We start from the raw sequence: 11,803 nt of genomic DNA on the forward strand, positions 1-11,803 counted from the left end.
TTATTGGGACAAATTTATTCATCAGATTGCCCAAACTATAATCCTAAACTATAATCCTGAGTATTAATGGTATTACACAAGTTCTAAAATCAATCAGTTGTTCACGTATTTTATATTAAAAGTGACCTTAAAAGCAGTGAAGAATGTCGAAAAGTTTAACCTTTCAAGTAGCAGAAATAGGTTCATGGTCCGAATTTAGTTCCTTAGAACAGTATTCACTCCTGAAATCTGATACCTAACAGTATTCAATCCTGAAATCTAATACCTTAGTAAGAGATGAGTGAGAACACATCATATAGTCCACTACCCTTTGTTTCTTATATGTTCTACAAGTGATTGCAGATAACCAGGCTCCAAAGCCCCAATTTAATTGAGACAAATTTATTCATCAGATTGCCCATACTATAATCCTAAACTATAATCCTGAGTATTAATGGTATCACACAAGTTATAAGATCAATCAGTTGTTCACGTATTTTATATTAAAAGTGACCTTAAAGGCAGTGAAGAATGTCGAAAAGTTTAACCTTTCAAGTAGCAGAAATAGGTTCAAAATTCCTGCATATTATATTTTTCTATTTCACTGAAACGTTTACATATCTTTTAATCTATGGAGGAAATCAAAAGGGCAAAAACACCCTGACATCCTATATCACTAAATTCCAACCTTAAAATCTCCCAAACACTGAGTACAGTATTTGTATTTATGACTGATCTACTGATTGGAAATAAAAAACCAGAGTCCACAATACCAGTAATCTAGGCAACTTTAACTTCAATTGTCTTAGGTTTCTTCGGTTCCGGCGGAGGAAGCTTCGGAACAGTAACACTCAGCACTCCATCATGACATGTAGCAGAAATGGCCTCCAAATTACAGCCTTCAGGCAGTGCAAATTTCCGCATAAATTTGCCGATCCGTCGCTCCATTCGGATGAATTTGACATCCTCCTCCTCTTCCCTCTTGCGCTCGCCGCTTATTGTCAGAATATTCTCATCTTCCACCTGAACCTGCTTGATCTCAAAAATAGAGCAACAGGTTTGTTAGTCCAGGGAATCGAACCTTTAACCTTTGTCGTCCTCTGAGATGCAGAGAAAATTAGGGTTTTTAGGATTCGTTAGTGAAATACCTTGATGTCGTTGTTTTTAAGGCCCGGCATGTCGATTACAAAGACATAGGAGTTAGGGAACTCTTTGACATCAGCCGGAGTGGAGGCCATAGCATTGTTGTCCAGAATATAAGTACGCGTGGGGTTATTACCGAGCTTCTCCATCTCGTTCGGCACGCTCAGAAGCTGGTGCACAGTGCTCAGCAGGGGATCCATCTCGTCTCGCAGCTCTGCATTCGCGTCAAATTTCGTAAATCTTTGTTCAAAATCATCCATATTCTAAATAAATTATTCAAACAGAGAAGACACAATCGAAAGTCTCGACGAAGATCAGAGAAGATCACTTACCAGATTTGTTGACTAATGTTAAAGAAGCTGAAGTAGAAGCTCTTTGATATAGGTCGGCAGAGGAAAAAATTCTCGAAAGTACAACTGAGATATTTATCAAATACCTGAACGATGATTACGAAGAATGCTCTGTATCAATTTATACAGGGAGCCTGGAGGCAGGGGAAGAAACGAGGGTTTTCTCGCAACTTCTCGACCTTTCTTCGTTTCTATTTTCCCCAGTTAGTAACGTGGCAATGCATAGAAATATTTCAGAAGCGAGAGAATTCCTGGGCCCAACTCTCGAACATCTTTGCTATAATTAAATCTATTTGGCCCAATTGGTTAATGTAGGACTTACTGTTATGAAATTTTCTTTATTTATTTAGTTTTGTGATTAATTTATTAAAGTTTAATAGTTTTTAATAACTCTAAGAGACATTTTGTAATTATATTTGGGTGTGAATTGATTTATTTAGTCCTATTATTAAATAATAATAATAATTTTTGATTAATTTTAAGAAGATTTTTAAATTATATTTCAGTGTGAAAGATTTCATTCATTTAGCTATTTTTAACATTTTGTATTTTAAATTTTGTAAGTCTTTTTTTCAACTTGAGTCTTACTTTCATGTGTATCCTTTATGAAATTGTGGCAAAGGAGGCAAGAGAGTAGTTTTATTTTGGACAAGGAGTCTCAAGTCTCTTTTCTTTAATAGTTCATTTGTTAGAGATGCCATTTATTCTGGCAGACAACATTAAATATATGCATTTAGATGTAGCCCTCATAGACTTGTGAAAATCATTTATTTCTTCGCTTGTCTTTAACAATACATTTGGGAGAGAATTTTTTAACTTTTTTGTTACGTATTTTCCATTCTTTAAATTATATTTTAGAGTTTGCTTGCTTCTTCCAAAGTTCCTCATTGCTACCATTACCATATCCGTATGTTATGTGTTTGCCTTCTTACCATAGACATTTCATGCAAGAAAACAAAGGTCATGTAAGTATGGTCATTAATCATAGCTTACATTTCTTTCATTGCACTCGTTCAATGCTTTTTCTAAAGTTGTTGATTACTACCTTTTGTAGTTTGGGATGATTGTCACAAGAGTCGATAGGAATACAGTTTTATAAAAACATACAATGTCATAATAAAAAATTAAAATAGAACATGTAGTTTTGTAAGTTTAGAGGGTTAGACAAATTAAGATTATGCTTCTTCCAAAGTTCCTCATTGCTACCATTAACACATCCATATGCTATGTGTTTGCTTTCTTACCATGGATATTTCATGCAAGAAAACAAAGGTCGTGCAAGCATGGTCACTAATCATAGCTTACATTTCTTTCTTTGAGCTCAATATTTTTCCTAAAGCTGTCAATTACTACCTTTTATAGTTTGAGATGATTCTCACGAGAGCCAATGGTAGGAATAATTTTTTATAAAAAACATACAATTTCATAATAAAAAAATTAAAATAGAAATTGTAGCTTTATAAGTTTAGAGGTTTAGATAAATTGAGATATTAAAAAAATTTAAAAAGAATTTTTCGTTTCTATTTTTTGCATAAAATTTCAAATCTTCAAAGGAAATGTTTCACAATAACAATACCACCAATTCATATCAAATGTCACCAAACATGTCATTGAAAGTAGAAATGAGAATTGTGGTAAACTTGAAAATCACATTTGAGTGAAAGATTTTAAAGACTTTTTAACAAATATTGTTGCCTTACAATTCAAGAAACCATGAGAGAGTTGTGATAGTCAATTCATCTATTTATCTATGTTTTTATTCTTTACATATAAGTCTATTACATGATTTGATTTGAAAAATTGCATCTAAGGAGATGTTTGTGTGTGTGTGCCCACACACACAAGAAAGATGTATATGTTAATTATAGTTTGTAACCTATTTTTAATTAAAGGTAATAACAAGGATTAACAGGATTTGAATTATTTCTATAAATTTGGTAAAATATCTATAGGTTATTTTGATTAGTGTAATGTCTCGCTTTGGGTCGAGCAATATTATACCTCAACATTGTTAGAATTCTTTAGAATAACTGAGAGGGGGGGGTGAATCAGTTATTCAAGGTCTAAATGCCCTAATAATACTTTTTCTCAAATTATAGTGAGCCCATAAACTTTTCATCCATTCAAACTTAAATCAATCATCTTAGCAAATTATAGTAAATCAATCTGCAGGGATAAAACATGCAAGATCAACACATGACACAGTGATTTACATGGAAACCCAATTTGGGAAAAACCACTAGTAACATGCTACTTAATTCTCACTCTTCTAAAGTGATGCCCTGTTAAAAGCCTGCCTGATTAAAGGCTTACAACACACTATTAAATGTGACCTTGTTAGAGGATTTCACCATACTGTTAGGAATGGGCCTAGTCAAAGGACTTTAGAACATTCACTTGGAATGTCACCTTGTTAAGGATTTATAACATGGCTATTAAACCAACCTAAGTCCATAGGATTTAAACTATCTGTTACAATTGCTAGAGAGTAACAATAATGGCTTTCTGATCTGATACAACTTACAACATATTTTGCAGATTTCATATCACACTTCAGTTTAGTCCTTTTGCTTGGCTTTTAATCACTTCAGTTTTGATAGCTTGTCATCTCAAGCTTCGTCTCCTTGAGTCTTCTTACTCATCATACCAATGCAACCATATCTATGGTCATCCGTTGAAGCAGAGTAACTGTGCTCTCTTACTCCTTAGCACCTCCTTCAGCACTTTATGCTTTCATGCTTGACCTCCTCTCACACTTTGCTTCGTGACCTTATGACTCCTTAAATAGAAATTTGGAGTCCCTTTCTCACTCGATTCTTCCTCTCCAATTTTAGGGTTTTAGGTGGATTAGGTAGGGTACAATGTATCTACCCCATATCTTGCTCTTATCTAGAAACTTCATCTAAAGTCCAGTTGTATTCTCCAAAAATGTTTTACTTGATGTTTTGTGCCACCAGCTCATCACTCTTATCTTCTATTTAATTCACAGAATTCTAGATAACAACCTTGTCGGCTCAGATCTGGCGAATCTTTGATCTTTGAAATAATGCAACAACTCGACATTATTGGTTTACTGATGCTCGACACCTCTGTGTTACTCGATACTTGTATCCTGCTTGGCACCTGTATCTGCTCGGCACTTGTTTCTTGACTCGGCACTTGTATCTTCTTGGCACTTGAAGATCACTCGGCACTTATTGAGGTTGAACTTGCTCGGCTTCAACTAGGAATCTATTCGGCACTGACTAGCTTGCTCAGCTCCCTCTCTAATAGACTTAGTTAGGCTTCACAAATGACTTAGCTATAATCTTACATCTTTGATATGTTTCAGTGTGCCCGTTCTCTGTGTCTTAGAGTATGTCATCAATACACTTTTTCATCAATGGATTAGCTAATCCTTGTACTTCATTACAACATCATAACTTCAACCTTTCTCTAGGTGTTCTAGTTACATCTTATTGATTGCCTCCTCCTTGTCAATCAACCAATTGATAGTTTTTGGATCACTAAAGCAATTGTCATTCTTGCAAGTAGCAAGTTTGACATCAATGACAAAACAATGATTGAGAACATTCTTTACTATTTCCATTACTTTTTATGTATGATCTTTTCAATCATTTCTAACAAACATGTAGTTCCATTCAAACATCAACATCATGCATAGATTGGTCCTCAAAACCCTAAAGTCAAGTAATCTATTAACATGATTCTTATAGCTACCTTGATGGATTACGTTAGGAAGTTAGAGATGGGTGAACATATGCCTTCTATTAGTCTTATTACTTCTTATTCTAATGCAGCATATGTAACACCATTAAACCTCCCCATTCCCCTTACTACCAATGTGATATTATTAATCACTAGGCTTGTCAATTGTCAACATTGTATAATTTTTTTTCAGAGTTGAATCATTTACATGATTAACACCCATATCATTCTAGTGTGCACCTCTAGAAAACCTTTACAAGATTTCACACACTACAATGCCTCCATTAATTTTTCCTCCATAAGATATGATCTTCATCTTCTTTCTCTCGATAATAACATTTTACAAAAGAATCTCAAGTACTTATAAGAACCTTTAGGTCATATGATCAAGATAATTAAGGATTGGTGATATTTAAAAATATCTTGGGGAAATTGCTAGATCATAATAGGAAGTCACTGCAATAGGAAATGATCAAAGACACATTTAGCTATGTGAACATTTTTTGATGGTAAGATAGAACTAAGGTTCCAATTCTAAGTACTCCATATTACAATAGTCATAGGATGATTTCTTCTTGAAGTGTAATTAATAATTAATGAATGCTAGATGTGAAGTTATACACATTGAATGCCTTTGATTACTATAATTAATAGTAATATAGAATCACTCAACATAGATATAAGGTCAATTCAAGGTTCTAGAATATAATAGATAAGAGGTTATAAAGTTTGAATTTTTTTGTTAAAAATTATGAAGCACATAATCCCACATACTAGGGAAAAAAAGTGAAAATATCAAGGTCGATAATAAATGTGTATAGGAAATGGCATAGTTCAAATAATCGACTATAAGGCCCCTGAAGTTATGATTGAATCCTCATTAAATAATTAATATCATTTTCTTTATGGTTGATGGCCTTGTTATTTTGAGGGTTCGCCCTACTTTTCTAAAAGAGGGTTAGATGTGTGGGGATAGTTTGGGAGCTAGATTAGCTAAAGGGAGGTAGATTACCCTACTAAAAAAGGAATCTTCATATAGGAGAACTGTAGAACTTTTGAATGGCCATATTAATCCCAAAGATGCCAAGATCCTAAGATTACTAAGAGTGAATTACATCTAATACTAAATTGATGAGTACATGAATTAAATGGTTGACTTCTCTACTCTCATCCTTTAGGATGCCTATTAAAACTATATAGTGGCATCTATTTATGACCTAATTAAATGATTGGGTATAGGGCTTGTTCCATTATGTTCTTTCAACCTGGAAATCTATATAATGTGTAGATAAGAATTTCAATTAGATTTCATTGACTCCCCTACTATTCCAAAGCAGGGGAGATAGTTATTAAATGGTATACATAAAAACCAATCCCTATGAACAATCATGATTCCCCCCCCCCCCCCCCCCCATAATTATTTTGGGTAACCAATTTAACTTGCATGGATATCACCTTAGAATTAATGAAACTAAATTAGATGTGGTCATGCATGGTAGTAAGGGGGCCATCATATCCCATATATAGTTTCAATACCCTATTAGATAGAGAAATATGGGGATAAGGGGGCCATCCCATCCCATATATAGTTTCAAGGCTTAGAAAATTTTCTCTTCTTTAGGGTACCCAGTTGGAATCACTATCTAGTAAAAGTGGCTTCACAACAAACAAAATTAGGGGTCCTGCATTTGTTATTACTATTCACCATTTGATTACCCCCTAAAAAAAAGGCTCATCTTATAATAATATAGGGAGATAGGGAGGAAATTAATTATAGCTAAAGTGTCAATCAATTAAATTTATGAGGGGAGGGCTCCTCAAATTCTATGGGTCAACTATGGCCTAATAATTGACTTGTTGAGGGTGATTGAATAGCCCCTAACTTATGTGTCATGTGAGAAGATCCAATGTTGATCTAGGTTGTAGATAAAACCCCCATAGATAGTGTATCATCTTAAAATGGAAGCACTTCCATGTTAAGAGTGTTTAGCCCTCTGAGTAAGTGGTCTGGGGTCATGTCAAGTGCCTTGAATGGATCTTTGCATGGATTTGACTATTTTCCCCTTGTTCTGCTTCTCTCTCTCTCTCTCTCTCTCTCTCTCTCTCTCTCTCTCTCTCTCTCTCTCTCTCTCTCTCTCTCTCTCTCTCTCTCTCTCTCTCTCTCTCTCTCTCTCTCTATTTTTGGCCTATTTCTGATAAACTGATCTATGAAACTATGGACTTTGTCCTCTGGGTCAAGGATGACCTTCTAAGTCAAGGTCAACCTCGACCTTGACATAGGTCACAAACGACCTCAACCCTAACCTAGGGTAGGGTCGACCTCATCCCTAACCTCAAGTCCCATTTTCAATTTCTAGGAGTTTTAGGATCTCGGGCTTCAAAAAATTTCTCTTCTCGCTTCTGGTTAGTTGTTTCGGGTTTAGGAATAGTAGACTCTTAAATTACATTTAATCTAGTTCTATTCCTAAGGGTTAAGGTTAAATGGGATTTAATGCTCCTATGTTAGCCTTCTCTAGGAGTTAGTGCCCTAGATCTCTATATAAGGAAGCCTTCTTCCCTCATTCTTACATCCATCTATTATCCATAACTACATGAGTGTATGTACTATCTACAATCTATGCATGACCGATCTACTTTTCTATAAGCTAGGAGTTACTCTTTATGAAGTGCATCCACCTACATGAAGTGGAGTTCTATCAAGCATTCAAGTGTTCAAGCATCCAATTCATCAAGGAGGACCATTGTTAACCATTGAAGGATTCAATCTCTATGGAACCCTCTTGTTGAAGATTTCTATATCCACATTCATCCAATTCTTCTTCTATGCAAAGATACATTCAAGATTGGTGTTGAAGATCTAATGACATTGAATTGAGACATCCTACATACATTCTACATACATTTGGAGCATCTGTACTTGTGGATTCAATGATTTGAATCCTCCACAAGGATTTCCACATAAGCAAGGTGAATATTTCCATTTACTTTTTCTATGCATATATATTGTTTCAATTATATTTTAAGGTTAATTCCAAACTAGGGTTTGACTGAGGAAAATGTCATATCCAACAAACAACACCATTTTTCTTGCAAATACAGGTGTAGAACAACGAATCAGAGAGCATATTCAGATACCCTCTTCATCGAACTTGTGAGATCCATTGAAAGAAATTTTGTTGAAGTAGCGTAGGTCAAGGTCAACTTTTTGGGGTACAATTGTGCCCCACCAATAGAGTCAAGGTTGACCTCCCTTCAAAAAGACAAAATATTTATGGGTTTTCTCTATCTCAACATTTCTAGTCTGAAACAAGTTATAGATTTTCCAGAAACTACATACAAACATCAGAAAACAACATTTTCTAGATTCAAGGTGAGTATTTATCTTTTATTTATTTTAGGTTTTTGGCACATACTCTCCCATAATAGAAAGATCACAAATAACCCCCCACTTTCCCCCTATTTTTCATCACTTGATCTATTTTTGCATTGAATACCTTCTTGTGTTTGATCAATTTGGACCATTCCTTTTGACAATTAGGGTTGGGAAGAGGGTTTCCATTTTCTTTCTATTCATTTTGGTGAACCTGACATGCTTACCCTCTTTTCTTTTGTGGAATTAGATGCCCTTCTATGCTTTGTGGTGTTATATTTTCTTTCATTTCATTAGGTCTTTTCTTGCATTAAGATTAGATTTAGTTTATGCTCTTACATTTTAAATTCAAAAATACAAAAAAATTGCAAAATCTCTTTCAACATACAAAAATATTTTATTTTTATAGTTCGGATCATTTTCTTTTCATTTATGATCTTTATTATTTCTAGCCTTACTTATAATTTTAGGGTTAGATGCAGTCATAGACTTATAGGTACCTTTGAGCTCGAGTCTTCTTCTTCTTTCTTAAGGATTCCAGATGAAACTTTGATTCTTCCTGATTATAATCCTCTTATGGAGCAAAACTCTTCTCACTCATCTCATGATGAGCATGATGCTTTAATAGTTCCCATTGAACATGTCTAAAAACTTTCAAATGAACTTGATAAAATGGGTAATTGGCCTCTTCAAGAAAACCATAATCAAGATTCTATTCAAGAAATAGAGGCTCTTAAGAAAATTCTTCATGATAGTGACTAAGGTGTTAATCTCTTGCATTTTATTACTCACTTTGTGCATTCCAACATTAAATCTTTAGCTCAAGAAGCTCAAGATTTAGGGTTATTTCCTCCTGTCACTAGTGTCAAACTTTCTTCTATTCCTCTTCTTATTGTTCCTACTTACACCCCTTCTTTGGTGACTATGATGGTTCCCTCTATTCCTATGAGTGTTCCTCCTACATCCCTTCCTAATTCACAACCTTCTTATCATAATGTTCCTTTTACTTATTCTACTCCTCTACCAACTGTAGTTCCTATTGTTCCTCCAGTTGTGTCTTCAATTCTTGTAGCTTCTTAGATTTTACCTAGTGTATCTAATGTTTCTATTCCTCATATTTCTTCTCATGATTCTACAATTATCAGTTTAGCTCAAACTATATCATCTTTACAATAAGAACTTGCATCCTTGACTCAAAACAAGTTTAGTATCCCTACTTGTGACATGGGAACTCCTTTGTCTTAGGACATTATTCATACCCTTGTTCCTCGACAAGCCAATATGCTTCAACTTGAGAATTATAATGGTAAGGGAGACCCTATTCACCATGTTAAAACCTTTCAAATCCTTTGTAGTGATTATGCTCATTATCATAGGACTTTAGTGAAATTGTTTGCTCAAAATTTTTGCAATAGGTCCTTACAATGGTTTTGTTCTTTGACTCCTTATTCTATTCATTCATTTCCTCAACTTGCTAATTCTTTTATTCAACAATTTCAAAACAACATTGGCCCGCAACTGTCTTTGACTGATTTGATGCATTGTAAACAAAAATCTAAAGAAAATTTAACTAAATTATTGGTAGATTTAAGCATTTGCATGCTCAGATTTCCTATCATGTTCTTGATATTGATATTCGACGTATGTTTATTTCAAATTTGCAAAAACATATTAGAGATAATATTATGCTTACTAACTTTACTTCTTTTCAACAACTTTGTGTAGCGCTTCATCATTATCAATTACAAGTGAGTCAATTTGAGAGCACCACTCCAATGGCTTCTGTTCCTATTGATAAAAGTGATGTTGCTCCTAATCCAAATAAAGTTCAAAAATTTAACAACTATGTCAAGATAAATAAACAAGAAAATGTAGTTGTTGATCAAGTTGTTGTTGCATCTCACAATGCCTACTTCTGCATCCACTACTTTTTGATTTAATTGTACATTTTTTCCTCTCTCTAAATCTTTACATTATATTATGAATAGGTTATTAGTTGCTAATATGATTACTTTACCTCATATTTGACCTCTTTTACCTACTACAATGGTAGCTAAATCTTTTGATCCGAAAGCTTTTTGTCAATATCATTGCCAAAATGGCCATGATACTGAGAAATTGTATTCTTTAAAACATAATTTTTAGGACTTAATTGATTCTAATGGCTTATCCATTGATAATTTTGATGGTAGTGGGACTAAGTTTGTTTCTCCTCCTAATCAAAATTTGAAAATCTATATGAATCCTTTACCTATACATGATACAATTTTAATTGCTCAACCATCTTCTATGGCTATTGTGTATGATTCAAAGATGGATGATCTTAATCATGTGGTTAATCAAGTGGAGAATGTGGTTCCATCTTTATCTCCACCTCAATCTTAAGTTTCAGCTCTACCTCAATTGAAACCTAAGCCTAAATTAAAGCCTCGACCTAAAATTTGACAACCTAAGAAAAAAAAAACCTCAGGAACTTTTCATTACCTTTGATGATTCTAAGACTATTAAAGCTCCTGATGGTCCCCTTTATATTTGTGCTAAGCCTACTTGTGGTTGTCTTGATGATCCTACTTCCTTAGTCAATGTTATTACAGAACAAAATAATTTTATGAAAAGTTTGCAATGTGATTTTTATGATAAATCGGATGTATGAATTCAAATTCGTAATGGTTTTCTTTATCCATCATTTGGTTCTATTGATTTATCAGTTGAACTTTGTGGAAAGATTTTGCACACCACCTTTGTTTTTGTTTCTACTTCTGATCAATTTCAAGTTAAGCTTGGTTTACCATGGTTAAATGACATGCATGTTCTTACCTCACCTATTCATAAATGTTTAAAGTTTGTTTATGATGATGAAGTGAAGATGGTTAATCATACCTTATACTATACTTCTAGGCCTAGGGATGCTACCACCATTGATTCCTTTTGACCTTCATTACCTAATTCATGTCTTGCTCAACCTAATCATCTTTTTCATTCATATCAAGTCTATAAGAAATGGAAGATTCTTGAGTTAAGCTTACCTCCTAAGGATCTTAAATGTGGTCTTTTGCCTACACCTTCTATACCTCCTTTATCTATGGCTTCTACATTTATTAATCAAGCCTCTCCTATTTCTCATTAGTCTGCTAGTAATCATGTTAATCCTCTTATAGAAGCTGTGAAGAATCTTGTAATTGTTCCTTCTAGTTCTCAAAAAATTTCAATTAAAGAAAAATGTAACTGCTCTACCAAAAAACCTTGTAAAAAG

The 11,803-nt window shown here is 34.0% G+C and overlaps 1 protein-coding gene across 1 annotated transcript; it reads right to left on the minus strand.

The window, feature by feature from the left end:
• Nucleotides 1-544: 544 nt before the first annotated feature.
• On the minus strand, nt 545-1,757 carry LOC149552610 (17.1 kDa class II heat shock protein-like). Its single transcript, XM_089788202.1, has 3 exons — nt 1,455-1,757; nt 1,128-1,336; nt 545-1,008 (listed from the first exon to the last, which is right to left on the minus strand). The coding sequence occupies exons 2-3, from the start codon at nt 1,320-1,322 to the stop codon at nt 760-762; spliced, it is 444 nt and encodes a 147-aa protein (XP_089644328.1). The 5' UTR covers nt 1,323-1,336; nt 1,455-1,757; the 3' UTR covers nt 545-759.
• Between the last annotated feature and the right edge of the window lie 10,046 nt (nt 1,758-11,803).

Source organism: Cupressus sempervirens, chromosome 6 (assembly GCF_028749045.1).
Source record: "Cupressus sempervirens isolate cs-2001-9-10 chromosome 6, ASM2874904v1, whole genome shotgun sequence".
Taxonomy (NCBI): Eukaryota; Viridiplantae; Streptophyta; class Pinopsida; order Cupressales; family Cupressaceae; genus Cupressus; species Cupressus sempervirens.